Source organism: Gouania willdenowi, chromosome 5, assembly GCF_900634775.1.
Source record: "Gouania willdenowi chromosome 5, fGouWil2.1, whole genome shotgun sequence".
Taxonomy (NCBI): Eukaryota; Metazoa; Chordata; class Actinopteri; order Blenniiformes; family Gobiesocidae; genus Gouania; species Gouania willdenowi.
Window position 1 is genome coordinate 10,603,433 of NC_041048.1, and position 17,002 is coordinate 10,620,434.

General features: G+C 36.5%; 1 protein-coding gene across 1 annotated transcript in view; it reads right to left on the reverse strand.

Moving 5' to 3' along the window:
- The window catches only part of cdh22 (cadherin 22), a 230,293-nt gene that overhangs the window by 40,511 nt on the left and 172,780 nt on the right, over positions 1-17,002 (reverse strand). The window contains exons 6-8 of the mRNA XM_028447030.1: positions 14,204-14,385; positions 12,973-13,229; positions 6,404-6,540 (exon numbers count right to left, since the gene is read on the reverse strand). Of these exons, the coding sequence (XP_028302831.1) occupies positions 6,404-6,540; positions 12,973-13,229; positions 14,204-14,385 (576 nt within the window). The remainder of the gene's footprint in view (positions 1-6,403; positions 6,541-12,972; positions 13,230-14,203; positions 14,386-17,002) is intronic.

The following is a 17,002-nucleotide window of genomic DNA, read 5'->3' on the forward strand; positions in this document are numbered from 1 at the left end:
TGGGAGCATTTAAAAATACAGTTCAGGTGAACCAAGTGGCTCTTCTTTAACTCTGTCTTTACAAAGATGGCTAAAAACAGATTGACAAAATAATATGTTCATGTGCTACACCTGTCTGCCATTCAACAGCTGTTGAGAAACGTATTGTTCTGACATAATGTCAGGAAAGGCAGAACGTGGTACACGAGTGTGTGTGTCTGCATGCAGTTTTTTTTAAGTGTGTGTCAGGAGTGTTATACAACATACAGCGACCAAATGGTTCATCCTCGTTGCTGTCGGACAGAATTTGGTTTAAAATCTCCTTTTAGCCATGAGCAGCAAACAAGGAGACAAATCTGTTTACCAGCATGTGGCTACTGCTCTGCTTTCCAAGCGGAAGATAAGAAGCACCCATTTACCTAAACAGTAACAAGAACAGGAACAGGACACGTTTTTAACTCAGAAGGACATCCTGTCAAAAAAGAAATAAAAACAAAAAATGTGTATGGCTACATTAATACATGGAGACACAAACCAAAAGACAAAGGGTCTGATTTAGCTGCTACCTCTGATATAATTTGATTTGATAAAATGATAGTGTATGCCTCATTGATCAATAAATCAAATATAAATTGCTCATTTGCCTGTTTTTATTACCACTAAACACGCTGTTCAGAGAGGTGTGCATTGAAGTGTTTTTTTTTTTTTTTACATTATTCTGATATCACGGACAATACAGGAACAAACAAGAACAAAAACAGCATCAAGTAAAACACTGTCCTCATTATTTGGAATGAAGTGTAAACACTTCTATGTATTTGTTTACAGGACTCCACATCCCAACAATTTCAACAAGTGTTTTACATCTTTTTGCGAGCAAATGATCTTTGATTTATTGATCTATGAGTCTTACACTAATTCTTTGTTATAAAAAAAAAAAAAAAAGTTGTCCCTCGCAGCTTTCACTTTTCAAAAATTAATCTCATCACAAAAGCCTTAAACCTGGAATTTGCATGAGGGTCATTCCATGTCATTTCAATTTCAGGACATCCCACGCACTTTGGTGTAATTTTTACCCATTGTTCAATGGTTATTCACCTGGCATGCTCTACATTATTAGTTTGATCGGATGAACACTTTTGGAGATATGCACCATTTAGTGAGGGGGGTATGTGTTTTTGTGCGTCCCTATTTTTTCTTCCATTTTCAGTTTCCAATATCTCAAGATCTACACCACATAGAAAACTGCAATACATCCTATCTGGTGGACATGCCAGCCCCTCAAAATTGGAACAACGTTTGGTTCTTAGGTAAACAACTTTGCAATCAGCTTTGAGCTATGTACATAGATTGTTCACATCACTAATGATTAGACACATGGTTTTTGGGTGACAGTCTCCTAAAATCTGAAAAAATGCTTTTTTTTTTTTTTTTTTACTGATTTTAGTGGCCCATAACTGCATGTGGGAATGTAAGAAAAATCTGATCTCTGTTTTAATTTATAGTATAAAAATTAGAGGTTTGAGACCTAAGAGCGTGGGGACCTGGAATAACCAATTATCTTCTGCTACTCGGTGGAGGCAGTCACATTCCTCTTCACTCCCACTTTCCCTCCCTACCTCTCCTTGCTGTTATGTCTGCTGTCTCTGTCTTGTGGATCCTTTAGGAGCCTCTCTCTGCATACTAAAACTAAATTATGGAATTGGATCAGCTGGTCTCTCTACTCTATTGGTCAAATTTCCCAACAAGGGGGGCGGGCAATGGGAGAGCCTGTAAATCCTGAGGATATGGAAGACATCCACCAGACCGGATTGGAATTATGATAACAGGACTTCTGGTATATTCCTGATTTTGAGCAAATTCGGATTACGTGGGCAGCATTATTAGAAGCCGCTAGTCATCAATGGCGAGGACCAAACTCTCAGAACTCTCAGATGGATTCCACCACGGAACTTTAAGGAGGAGTTACAAGTGTTATATATGTGATTGTCTTTTCATGTTTTTCTTGGACGGGATGAAACAAATGAAATTTTGTTGCTCTGTAACGTGACAAATAAAGCTGATTCTGATTCTGATCTTGTGTGTTCGATAGACAAAATAAGTATTCACTCTAAAATGGCTCTATTGAACAAAACACAATTCAAGTGAAACAGTTTTATCCATACCTTAAACTTTTCTTTCTATTTTCTTGTACTATGTTAATTGCTGGCTCATTGGAGTTCTTTATTCACATTTTTAAACTTTAATGTAAAAACTTGCATCTTCTATATTTTCATATATTAAGTTCACAAGTCATTTGTTATCACAGGAAAATATTACTCATACTGCATTAACGTCATACACACTGATTATTTGTTTGCCAGACAGGAAGAGAAACAAGTTATGCTTGCAAAAAGAACTCATCCTTGCAACAGTGAAAGATATAAATACTTTGACTATTTCTTGTATTTTTCTTATCCTGATGGTGATGCTTTACATCCTTTGGTAAAAAACATGAGCGATATCAAATATACAATCAGTTCTTTAAAATAATATGTCATTCTGTCTTTAGCTGATACAATTCCATAAAGAGGACTGTCAGGGAAACAAATTCTTCCTTTACTCAGGAGCTACTGTGTTGGGTGGAAATGGAGACTGTATCGATGAGACCTTATTTATTGTCTCCTAAAGACAGTATTTGCTGTCGTGAGTGCACAGCTTATTTGCTATGCTTGTGAACGTTTGGTGGAATATTAAACATGTTGCTATTAGATAATATCCTGTTCTCTTAACGCAGAGATGGGCAACAGCTATCACAGCGGGGGCCACAAAAGTCTGATTCTCTGATCTGAGGGCCACATTATCAACATTCGTCTCAGTATTTAGAAGAATGACCAATCTGAGCATTATTACAAGCTTGAAAACACACAATTTGTGTAATTTTAAATTCATTTTGTCAATTTACTCGTCAAGATGGCCAATTTTTGTTGTCTTTTTGTGTGTTTTTCCAAGTCATTGTGTGTTTTTGTGATATATTTTCTGTTCTTGTTGTCATTTTGTGCATTTTTCTGTCTTTTCATGTAATTGTGTGCGTCTTTGAAGTCTTTTTGTAGTCATTTTGTGTGTTTAAGTGGTTGTTTAGTGTGTCTCTGTTGTCATTTTGTGTTTCATAAATATTAATTTTTGTTGTTACTTTTTCTAATTTTCTTGACATTTTGTGCATTTTGCTGTCTTTTTCTGTGTCTTGTGTACTATGTTGTTCTTCATATAACTTCCAACTTCATGAATTACAATTTTGTTTTGGGGGCCGCTCAATATTAGACCGAGGGCTAACAGAAAGCTAACACAAGAGGAAGGTTAACTTTTAATAGGTTATTTATTTCAGGCGCAGTAATAGTGAATAAATGTAATTGAACTTTAGTAATTAAGAAAGTAATTTTAAGGATAAAAATGATTTAAAAAGAATAATGATTGTAATTTAATTGTAACTGGGGAAAAATGCATCATAATTCACTTGTAATTGAACATGGGTAATTTAAAATGTAATTGTTTTTATTGACTCCAACCCTGGTATTTCCTGTCGTGAGTGCACGTTTATTCGCTATGCTTGTGACCGTTTGGTGGAATCTTAAACAAACATTTTGCCTTTGGTAAATAACCTGTCCTTTTAATGTTTTTTGTAATCTCCTGGGGTGGAAAGTTAAACACCATCCGTTGTTTCACAGGCAATCTCAAAGTTCAAAGTTTGATAAAAGAGTGGCACGAATAAATCTTGTAACACAAAAGAAAGTTTGAACAAAGTAATTTAAAAACAACTTAACCTTGCGAAGAAAAGTTTGTTCTAAGTGAGCAAAAAAAAAAAAAAAAAAAAAAAAATCAAAACAGGGGAAATGAAGTCCCTTTTAATTAAGAAAAGATGCCTCATAAATCTTAACCGAAGTCGTTCCCCTACTCTGTTTCCATTTCTCTTGTGGCCTTTTGTTGTCTTTTCTCTCTTTCTCTCCACTTTCCGTCTCCCCGTAGACCTCTTGAGCTAACAAGCGATAACGGAACATTGTGGATGGGAATTTTGATGCTGTTGACCACTGACTCTGCCTGTGTGGGTGCTGCGTTGATGGCAGTGTGAGAACCTTTATCTTTCAAGTGCAGGCAAGTGTTTATATTAGATATTGAAAGGTGCTAGGCATTTTCAAATGTTCAATTAACATTATAATGTGCCTATGACATAATGCCAAGGCAAAGACGCTGACAACAAAAGAGTGCATATTGCTTGGGGAAATCTCAGAGGCTCATTTTGTCTTATTATTTGTGCTGGTTAAGGCTGCTTATTATTCTACGGAGGGTGTATTGACTATTAAAGCAAGCGCAGGCTGGGGAACAATGAGACGTGAAGAAATATAAACAAATATTTTAAAATTTGTTTTCTTTATGGCGTTGCTTTCTTCTCCTTCCTTCTGTGTGCAATTGTTAGCTTAAAACTTTTATGATATGACTGTAAAAAAAAAATATATATATATCTATATACATATATAAATAACTTGATTGAAAAGTGAAGAATGAAAGGAGTGATTTTTAATAAAGCAAAAAGAAGCACTGAGATGAGAAAATGTTTATATTTCAACAAAACTTATATTTTAACAAAAAAACTATGGAAAAAGAAAAAGAAATGATAGTTATTTTTCTTCATTCCATGAAGAACAATTGTGACTATTGAGTCATCCTACTTTCTGTAAATATAAATGTGTGTGTATACAGTATATCTTCTATTTTTTTTTATTGTGTGTGTATACAGTATGTCTTCTATTTTTTTATTGTGTGTGTATACAGTATATCTTCTATTTTTTTTATTACACTGTTAATTTATCTGTTTTTTTGCTGCTGAAACACTGCAAATTTCCCCTTTGTGGAACAATCAATGTTACGTAACGTTAACGTTATGATGGATTAGGAATTATGATTAGGAATGAAAAGTGGCTGTTAAAAAAAAAAAAACGGTACCATTTCTTAGAGTACAGTAGAGTCATACAAAATAGGAGATTAAGAAAGTATAAGAAATCAAAAGTTACTTTCTGTAAATCTGCTATCAATCAGAAATAAGGTGGATTGTGGAAAAACAAATCCAGAAATAACAATTAAACCTTAAAAATTCATCAGCAAATCCCTGACATACTGCCGTGTATAATTCCAAAATTTACAATTATGTATTAAAAGCAGAACAACATGGTTATGTTGGCTAGTAATTTAATAATTTGCTGATGTCTCAAAATAAAGACGTACACCATAAGAGTGGTAGAACTAAAATCTTTTTTTTTTTTTTTTTTAAGTCTAGTTCTGTGTTTTTCTCCTCTCTAATTTATCTTTGGTAAATTAGTAACCCATACTCATGAGTTTTCTCTAGACAGCAACATGCTGACAACCGAAGGCTCTTAAAAGTCTAATGATCACAGGTTTATTCATTCTCTTTCGTCTTCCATCACTAAGCATGTCCCTGACTACATCAAATGTTTCTAGAGCTTATATGTTCCTTCTCTTTCTGCATTATCGTCATGGGCTCGAACTTACTTAAAGGGACTTAAAAGATTTCACCAGATTTGCAAACAAAAAAAATGTCAGCTATACAGTGCCATTCACAATTGACAGGGTTCCCTCAGCTTCAGTCAAATTAAATGCAAGACTTTTTTATTGCCATTTGAAATTCAATTTAAGACCAACTTCACAGTAAACACAATTGGGGAGAAAAAAAACGCCACATTAATTACATAGTGTTGAGGTACATTTTTTCCAGTGTCTAGAGCAGACGTGCAACTGGCGGCCCCCAAAGTAAACACACAAAATTACAGTGAAATACACAAATAAAACAGACTAAAATAATCAAAATCATTCTAAAAACACACAAAATGACAACAAAAATAGCCAGAAACCTATAAAACAACAAAAACACAAAAAAATAATCATTGGACAGGCAAATTTTTGTTAAATTCATATTTCCCCATGTTGTTGAAAGTCCCGCTGCAACCACGTCACTGTTTTGTAGTTGGCTCCGCTGTCGTGACTGCGCAATGTTACGGTAAATTAAAAAAATTAAAAACGAATGTTACTATTTATTTTGAAATGTGAGAGTAATTACAATCATGAAACCACACTCGTGTTAATATGTAAGGCTTTTGAAACACTGATCCAGACATTTTAATGACAATTAACGCCTTATTTTTAGATTCATGAATTTAATGCTCGCGCGACCTTGAAAAACAGGAACAAGGGTCTGAAAGTGAATGGATGGATGAATTTAATGCCTTTTAAGACTTTTTAAGAGTCCGCGGGAACCCTGATTGAAGAAATCTATTTGAAAACAAATCCCTCTGATGATCTTGCTTTTAACCAGCAAAGAAACGTGGAGTTTTAACTAAAATATATATTAAACTCACAATGAACTACAAGCCATTACCTGCTTCAACAGCTTTCACTGTGATGTTGTGCCAGCCGGCAGTTTCTCTATCCAAAACCTTTCCCAATGTGATGGCACCAGAATCCGGATCAATATGGAATATCATCTCCTGGTCCGTAGTCCGATCAATAGAAAACCTGCACAAAAGACACCAAATATAAGAAAAAAAATAATGTGCATTTGGGAATAAAAGGTCATGGTTGAGCATAAATCAGCAGTTTATTGAATGTACATTAGGCCTGGTTCTCTTTTAACATCATTTATGAGAGATATGCAGCAAGTTCTTTGACCTTAATAATGTCCTTCAGCAGCATGTGACTGCACTCACACAAGCACATACTAAAGGATTTTTGTTTTGTTTTTGCTGGTGTTTATTTATGTATTTCTTTATCTGTAAACTGTCTAACACAAAAAACCTAATGAATGGATTGGTAACACTAAGTTTTATACATATGGCGGACATTACGCTATCATTATCTGTCATTAGCATAAATAAGGTGTCATGAAGGCTGTCTTTAATTATCCTTTGCTAAATTATGACACCTTTGGAGCTATGTTGGCATTTTTTGGGTTAAGTGGCGGGATCTAGTGGGGTTAGATAGGGTTATGGTTAGGGGTTAGGGCTTCTATCACAGCGGGGGCCACATTATCAACATTGATGTCAGCATTTAGAAGAATGACCAATATGAGCATTATTACAAGCTTGAAATTAAACATTTCGTGTGAGTTTAAATTTATTTTGTCAATTTACTTGTCAGTATGGCCAATTTGTGTTGTCTTTTTGTGTTTTTTTGTTATATATTTTCTGTTCTTGTTGTCATTTTGTGCGTTTTTCTTTCATTTTTTGTCTCTTTGATATCCTTTTGTATATGTTGTTTTTGTGGTCATTTTGTGTGTTTAAGTGGTTGTTTTGTGTGTCTTTGTTGTCATTTCACAAAATCACAACAAAACTGAATATTATTATTTTTTCTTCAAATATATGTTGTGCATTTTGCTGTCTTTTTCTGTGTTTCTAGAGTTTTGTGTAAGATGTTGTTCTTCATAAAACTTCCAACTTCATGAATTACAGTTTTGCTTTGGGGGCCGCTCAAAATTAGACCAAGGGCCGCATGTGGCCCCCGGGCCACCAGTTGCCTATGTCTGGATTAGGGCAACGAAGGGTTCGGGTTAGGGTAACGAACGACACTTAATGACAGCCTTCATGACACTTTATTCATGCTAATGACTTTATGTATAAAACTACAAGTAAAGTATTACTGATGGATTTTGATAAAAAAAATATCAGGAAATATCCAAAATGGGATATGTAGCAAGTCATTTTTGGATTGATCCGGGGTATTATCCCAAATCTGGATCAAATCCTTATTTCTCATATTTGGTGAAATTTAAAAAAAAAAAATCATATCTCGGTTCATAATGGACCAATGTTTATGAAACATGACTCAGCGAGTAAAGTTGGTTCCTTTATCGCCTCATTGAGTTTCATCTAAATCTGGAAGAAAATCACTAATCGTATACACATTTTCTTAAATGTAACATTTAAGTGACAATATAATTTGGTCACTGCTATGGCGGGGAAAGTTCTGTGCTTTCTAATTGATTTCTAGTTGTTTTTTTTGTTTTTTTCTGGAATGCAGAGAATCAGTGGTTACAATCTGTTTGAAAAAAATCTAGAAAAGACTAAAGCATTTACAGTACAGTGTAGTGTAAAGCAGGAGTGCCCTGTAGCTGGAGTGCATGCAGCATAAACAGTGATAGCTCATGTAGCTACAGCTCTTCAGTGCATGTCTTAATAAGCAGGTGTGACGCTGTTCAACTCATGAGCTTTGAAAAGCTCCAGTTTAAAGCAGGAAGAATGGACCCATTTCATGTGACGTGTGCATATTAAATTAGGTGCATGCGCGCGCAGGCTCGGTGCAAAACAACCAGAAAACTGCATTGTGCTAGCATCGGTACGCCATTGAAACACTTTTGTTTTCGTATAAAAAACACAACGCCATTGTGTTGCGTTGTTGATTGTGCAAATAGAAGTAGCAACAATCCAGGACTTAAATTTTACAACATACTGTACCAGCTGGTGGGCACCCTTTTCAGAAGAACTTATGGTTGAGTGCTATCAAACAGAGGCTGACAACTGACGTATCTCGCACACGCACACGCACACGCAGAGAGAGAGAGAGAGAGAGAGAGAGAGAGAGAGAGAGAGAGAGAGAGAGAGAGAGAGAGAGAGAGAGAGAGAGAGAGAGAGAGAGAGAGAGAGAGAGAGCGCGTATGCTGAAAGATTCTGGATACAGTAAAAATCAGCCGGGTTATGATAGAAATAAACAGCATATACAGTAGTTGCCAAATAACCACGTTACGTTTGTTCAGAAGCAATCGTGTTAACGTAATCGCTGCTGAGCCGATGGTGCACGGGAGCAGACGGAGCGCTATTGGATCCAGTAAAAAGTTACCAGAAAAAGCTATAAATGGACTGATATGCAAACGTGGGACAGTGAGGAGGAGACATAAATGTGGAGATGTAAACTCATCCATTGAAACTGATCAGAATACACGGAATACATGGAAACCTTCGTTAACAGGAGCAGGAGTTACAGCAGCCCGCCTACCTGCCCTTTCATAATAAGTAGTTATAAGCATCTAGAGACTTAATGCGTTTAGGTTTTCTTTCATATATATACTGGGTTTTTCTATCAGATTTGTCTAAATATCTGGTCATTGAACATCTGGTCAGTAGCACATATCAGATGAACACTTTTCAGGAATGCTTCAAGGGTCCCGCAATCGTTCACCTGTACTTAAAGTGAGTTTCCTTAAATAAGCGTCCGCGTCCTCGGGTGAAAATCTTTCTACATACATCAAACTATTTTCAAGCCTTAACAGCGATTCATTGCCATTTTTCAAGAGTCACATATGTAAACAACATGGTTTCTGCACCAAGTATGCGTGCTTGCACGTCAGTCACGTATCTCATGTTTGTCCACTTTGAAATGGGTCCATTGATAAAACCCTGCATATCTCCAACCAATGAGCTGTAACCCACAACGTAGACAAAGGACACTTTTTACAGAATTAAAAAACAAAACGATGATAAATAATGGAAAAAGAGGGATTGGTACATTCCATTCCAACTGAGAGATGTTTTCCCAGAATGCCAAGCTGCAGGATTTCATTTCTGCTTTTGATGTCTGTAATGTAGGTGCTTTGTTTTTGCTGTGATTTAGTTCATCTGAAAAATTACATTTCAGTTGAAACGTTAAACCACATGTTACGTAGACCGCACTGTATGTCACTGTTTTTTACCTACAGTATATTATCTGTGAAAGTATACTGTAGATCCCGATTACCTTGTCATTTTTCCTTTTAATCATAAATCACAAGCATGTGCACCAGGGTTGGGGTCAATTACATTTTTTAGTTACAATAATTACAATTTGAATTACCAATGTTCACTTGCAATTCAGTTACGATTACAGTGACCAGAAGTTTTCCCAATAACAATTATTTTTATTGTCAAAAAGTCAATTACAATTACGTTCTCAATTACTAAAGTTCAATTACAATTAATCACAATTACTGAGCCTGAAATAAATAACTTAATCAAACTTAACTGTCCTCTTGTGTTAGCATCTCTTATGATAACAGGTCCTAAATCTCTATATAATATCTATTGTATAATCTATTTCCTATCTATTGATTACCTTGTTAAGCTTCCTTATAAATGAAAATATAGGTTTTAATATTTTTGGTGGGGCGTCACTATAGCGCATGATTCAATTTCTTTTTAATGGTAAAATGTGGGAAAGCTTGATATTAAACATATTTTATTCATTCTTAGCTACATATGTGTAGAAGTGTACATAGAAGTGTAACATTGTTGCCCACTTTGCGTTAAATCATAATACATTTTCAAGGCAATTACAATCACTAAGTCAAATATTAAAAATCTAAATTACATTTTACAATTACGACAGCAACAGATTTTTTTTAAATACAATGAAAATGATGTCATAATTTTAATTAATAATCAGTTGCGTGATCACAATTATAACTGACCCCAACCCTGGTGGGCACAGCTGGTGTAAAGCATATTCAAGGTTTAGCTAAAAACTAAATTATATTGTTAGCCTGTTAGGAGATTAAAAGAGAAAGGAGGAAATATGTCCAGAAGCCTCGTATTTATAATATTTGACTTTGACTGTCTTAAAACAATCACTCCCACAAACACACAGAAAACACTTGTTCATTCTCTGATCACATTCTTAGTTTTCACTGCAGAATGAACACTGGTGAGTGACAGCGCTGCCATTGTGTTGTACTTTATTATACATAGAACACTAAGTCTCATGCATTTTAAATTGAGGTAATTTGTCGAGGCCCTACAAGTGTCGGTGTGTACTCTGTCAGTAAGACCGTCAGTAAGAGATAGCTATTACCAACATTCCTTCTTCTGATACAGCTATTGCTCTTTTGGGGACCTAGCAACCATAGTCTTTAATAAAGAAGATGACTATTATATTACCAGGAGCTATATATCTATCAAAAACCATGACCCAAGGTAAAAATAGAAAGATTTAACACACATATTGATTTCATTCGCCTGACATTCTAATTCAATATAATGAGAAATTGTTTGAAGAAAATTGGCTTTTAAACCTTTTAGAAACGTGAATTTACCTCAACATGAGTCGATGCTTTAAATGTGCATTTTAACTGATATACACGGCCTTGTTAAAAAAACAAAAGGATCATCACCTGGATTTAACTTAGCCTGTGGGTAAGTAATAATTACAGCATGTTAAGCATGGCAACATCTTTGTTTAAAACACACGTTAGGAAGAGATGTTAATCTTTTTCAGAAGGGTCAACATATTGGCATGCGCCAAGCAGAGAAGACATCTGAGGAGGTTGCTGAAACTACTAAAAGTGGGTTAAGAACTGTCCAATGCATTATTGAAAAATGGAAGGACAGTAGGAAAACATCATCTTCCAAGAAAGAATGAGGTCAGAAGTGGTTTTGTTTGTTTGTTTTTGAATGATTGTAAATGGCGTTTACTTCAACTCTAGGTGAAATCAAATGGAAGACCAAAAAACATTTCCACAAAATCAATGTCTAAGGAAGTCCAGGGATTGGGTCTAACAGCTGTGTAGGAGGAAGTTAACCACTTATCACATTGAGGCTAATGGGGAAAAAAAAAAAAACGGCTTCCATTTGCTGGGGACCACATGACCTATTTACAGATTGACCTTATTCCAGGGGAAAGATGGTACGTGATGCACCCATCCTACATGCCTAGTGCCTACTGTACAACCCTGTTGGGCGGGGCTACGATCTGGGGTTGCTGCTTTTTGTCAGGTCTAGGTTCAGCAATGTTAAGTGTTTAAAGAATAAGGCCAGCTGTCTAACTGGATATACTGAATGATCACGTTATGCCATTAATGGATCTTTTCTTCCCTAAAGGCACAAGCATAAACCAATATGACAATGCTAGAATTCATTGGGCTCAAATTGTGAAAAAGTGGTTCAGGAAGCATGAGACATAATTTTCACACATGGATTAAACATGGACCAGTCCAGACATAAAACCCATTGAGAATCTTTGGGATGTGCTAAAAAAAGACTTTACGGTTGACTATCATGGTATTATCCCAAGAAAAACTCAAATAACAATAAGTTATTAAGAACGTAGTTCTGCCAGGCGCGTCCCACCCGTGGGGGATGTGGGGGTTGCGACATCCACAGTTTCAGAAAAACAAAAATTCATCCCCCTCACTTTTTAGAGAGGGATTTTTTGTAGTTAGATGATCAAGCCAATAACAGCCAGCCATTTGAGCCACCATTCCGAGAAGGTAAACAGAAGGTTAACAGTGATCAGTAAAGTGTAAGTAAAGTGACAAAAAAAATTATTACAAGTGGCAAAAAAAATTGTCCAAAAGTGGCAAAAAAGTGGCAAGAATGGAGTGAAAAGTGACTAAAATGGGCAGTCAAGAGTGGCAAAAAAAAGTATACAAAAAAGAGGAAACAGGTGGTATGCAAAAGGTAGCTTAAATGAACAAAATGTGGCAAACAATAGTGAAAGGGCAAAAATGTGGAAAAAAGTGTTATTTATTGGGCAAAAGGTAGTTTATTTGGATGAAAAGTAGCAAAAAACGGTCAAAAAGAACTTGCAAAAATGGACAAAAAATAGGAAAAAGGAATATTTATCAGGAAAGGGAAATCAAATCGAAAAAAAAACAAAGAAGTGTAAGTTTTTGGGAAAAGGGGCAAAAATGGGGCAAAGGAAGTTGCAAGATGGCCAAAGAAAAAGGTTAAAAGGGGCTAAAAAGAAAATCACATTTGAGGTGAAAACAAAATCCAAATACCTCCTGTTCTTTTGAAATCACCCTAGCAACTAGTGACTTTTATCATAAAGGACAATGCGCAGGACAAAGTGATAAACAAATGGGTTACCCCCCAAAAAAAGTCAAAACCCAATGTAACATTTTATATATAAATCATTTGATTCTGAGCAAACAATCCCCTTCCCCACGTTATCATAGACATATTTACTTCCAATTTACTGTCTTACCTGACGGGTTTGTTAGTACTGTCTGGATCTCTGGCAGAAACGATTCCAACCAAAGCCCCCGGTTTTGCATCCTCCTGTACTTCTATGATAGTGCCATCCTCAGGTTGAAAAATGGGTGGCTCATCCACGTCCGATACACTCACACGAACTATGGTTTGGTCGCGGAACGAACCCAAGTCGGCAAAACGCGGGTCCAGATGCTTGTTTACGGCCTCCACAACAACATTGTGTGTTCGCTTGCTCTCGTAATTCAGAGGCTGAAAAAGAACCAAAAAGAGCTTAAATAGGCAAGGCGAACTTATTTGTATAGCACATTTCATACACAAGGCAATTTAATATGCTTTACATGAACAAAAAGAGCAACAGAAAACATTAGTCTCAATATCAATAAGAACATTAAAATCAGCAGTAAAAACAATGTTACGGTCCAAATAATATCCAAATAAACTGGTGACTGACTATCGACTGTGAGGCTGGTGTGCGGAACAGATGTTAAGACATCTTTTGACATATTTGCAAAAACAATTACAGCTTTTTTGAGGGAAATATGCAATACATTTTTTGCACTGTATAATCTCGCTAGCCACTAACGGCAGCCGTCAACACAGACGGAAGCTGATCACAAGAAACAAGGGACACCAGTAGATTCATTACACCACCTCTAGTTCCTTTAATCACATACCATGTGCATGTTTTACGTGACATCCCTGTTTTGTTTTGATTTATTTATGTATTTATAACGTTTCAATTCACCAGTTCATCAGTAATGTGACTTATGCGTTGCTTCCTTTTTTTGTCCAGGGATAAAAGTCCGCCCCTGTCTGTAGGTCCCTCTGTGTGGTAAATATCCAAATATCACACAAACAGAAGATTTAATTTTATGTTTTGGTTTGAAGTCAGTAAAACAAAATGACAACACTGTTTATTTGTTATTTTGAGTTGGTTTTAAGACCTAATAACCAAAGAACGAAGAGTACACAAATTAAGTACATAGTTGTGGGAATGTTGTCATGTGACACACTTATGTCCAGTTCAGGGTATACCTCACCTTGATTACAACGTGAGCTGGAAATTGGCACTAGAGGCACAGAAACGTGTGACCCCATACAGAATAAAGTAGGTACTGAACTTGAAACAATAAAATGTGCTTATACATTTGTGTTTGTGTACCCACAGTCAGTGTTTTGGAAAGCAAAAGCAGCATTATAACGCTGTGCTCAAATGTCAGTACCTTTTTGATGGCAACAACAGCTTCCTGTGACTCCACATCAGTGGTGACCTTGAACAGCTCTCCTCCCTCCTTTATCAGATAGCTCATGTCTGTGTTCTCGCCCATGTCTGAGTCTGTGGCAATGACACGTCCAACTGGTGTTCCCACAGCAGCTGCCTCTGATACAGAAAACTGGTACATCTCTGGCAAAGAGAAGAGTGTGGGACAATAGTTGAATCAAAAATAATACATTTCAACCTATAATATCTCTATTCTATCTATCTATAAATTGACCTAAGTATTCAAAACCACAATGGAGCTAAAGTATAGAGGAATATAACATTGCAAACAAGAGAGAGAGAGAAAAAAGGGAGCAGGAAGCTAAATGGCGAAAAGACAGATGGTTGTCTGTAGGTGGATAAAAAGAGTGGGTTGTCAGGGTGTTGGTACAAGAGATGGATCTGGCGTCGAAGCAGAAAAGTGGGAAGAAGAACAATAGATAACAAAGACAGAGTGCATGGCAGGTGAAGAAATGGGCTAAAGGTAAAAGCAATGGCTGGGCTAGCGTAATGAGATATCAACAGGAGACTTATCAACAGTGTTTCAGTATTTCTTTAAATAATTCACCATTCAAATGTTTTGAATGTATGTTTTAATTAAAAAAGGTATTGTATTAAAACAAGTATTTATTGTAAACTTTGTTTGGCTGGGAATTTGACAACTATTGAATTTTGACAAAAAAAAAAATTAGAAAAAAACTATTTTGTGTTAGTTATGCCTCGCTTTTAGTTAATTTAGGTGTTATAAAGACTTCTAAATGGACATAAATTAGCAATAGATAACAAGATCCAACTACTTTTTTTTTTAATCAGATAATGCTCCATACCTTCCTTATACCGTCACTTTAACATGGTGGATGAGTTTGGGTGCGCTAATTCATCTAGAAGCTACATTATCAGGGGCAACCAGCACCTCGTAGGGTCACCCAAGGAAAATTGGTCCTAGATGAAGTGCCAGACAAAGGACGCTACAAAAACCCTGTGATAGACAAGATCAACAAGTTGTATTCCAGCTCTAGAGGGTCAACAAGACCCAGCCCTGGAGCCAGGCCTTCAGCAAAGGTCCACTTGGTGACAAAAATTTTAACCATAGAGTCCGGCTGTGCCAAGCAAGAACTGTCAATATTGTTTCTTCCCTAAGTGACCCACCATGGCCAAGGCAGGTATCAAGGCAATCTACTGCGTGGAAATTGGGGTCAGTGCCTGTGGAGCGACAAACTGAGTGGTGGTCCCCGTTTGGGGGACCAAAGGATGTGTTCCAACTATAGGGAGATCACACTCCTCAGTGTCCCTTGTAAGGTCTACTCCAAGGTACTAGAATGGAGAGTACAGTTGTTAGTCGAACCTTGGATTGCAATGTGGTTCTCGTCCTGGTAGTGGAACTGTGGACTAGCTCTTTACTCTTTCAAGGGTGCTGGACAAGGCACTTGGGAGTTTGCCCAACCAGTCCACAGGCTTTTTTGATTTGGAGAAGGTTTACATCGATGTCCCCCAATGCTTCCTGTGTTTATGTAGGTGAGTCCTTGCCGATGGCCCTTTACTAAAAGTAATTAATTCTATATCAAAGGAGCAAGAGTCTGGTCTGCATAGACAGCTGTAAGTCCGACCTCTTCCACGTGAGATGTGGAGTCTTTCAGTTTTTTGTCTTTGTCTGCCTTTCTGTTCTGTTCATAACTTTTAAGGACAGAATATTTATATGGAAGGTGGAGGGGGTCAAGATGGGTGGCTAGAGGATTATATCTCTGCTCTATGCAGGTGATGTTATCCTACTGATCCCATCAAACAATGACTTCTGGGTATTTCTGGTACGGTTTGCAGCCAAGTGTGAAGCAGCCGAGATGAAAATCAGCACATATAAGTCTGAGGCTATGGTTCTCAGTTGGAAAAGGGTGTAATGCCAACTTTAGGCCAGGGAATTGAGGGGTTCAAGTATCTCAGAATCTTGTTCTTCTGGGGGTAATATAGTTTAGTATGTAGCAAAGATGCCTCCTGGATGCCTTCCTCAAGGGGGTTGTCCAGCTGAGTCTAGCCTTGTAATGCTTACGGATTCCCCTGGAGGAACTGGTGGAAGTTGCTGGGGAGAAAATTATTTACGGCTCCGGACAACGGACTAAAATACAATAGAATATTCAATAGATAGGATCTTGGAAAGATTTTTATAGGTTAGAGTATATATTATTTAATGTTTGGAGGTTAATCAGCTTTGTTACATGTTACACAGTTCTTTTATTTGAACAGCAACCAACAACTTAGAGAAGTGTGGCTCGTTAGTTAAAAACTTCCTGACTGATAGGAGAAATGAATTGCGTACATTAAAGTTTTAAAGTTTCATCCTGTTCAAAACAACTGCAGGCTCTTTAGCATAGCTCTCAAACCTTTTTTTTTTATTTTTTTTTTTTTTCAATCAATGCTCTTCAGGATTAAATTCTGAGAATTGACATATTTTTTGAGGAAAAATATCATGTACATGGAGGAGTCAGTAAGCCATCAAACAACTATCTGATATTGATCTAAAAAATAAATAAATAAATAAATAAACACATCCACAGGCTGAAGTTTATTGATTCAGCTAGCTCCCTTTTAAATTTTGTTTAAAAAACAATAATAAAATATTTAATGAAAGCAGCACATTTGACTGCCCATCCTATTATTATTGTGTTAACTTTAGGTTCATGAATGTCCTGTAAATTCACTTCAGTTTTTATTCACTGAAGCTACTCTGTGCAGGTGTCAGTGCAAATGACACCATCTGACTTTCATC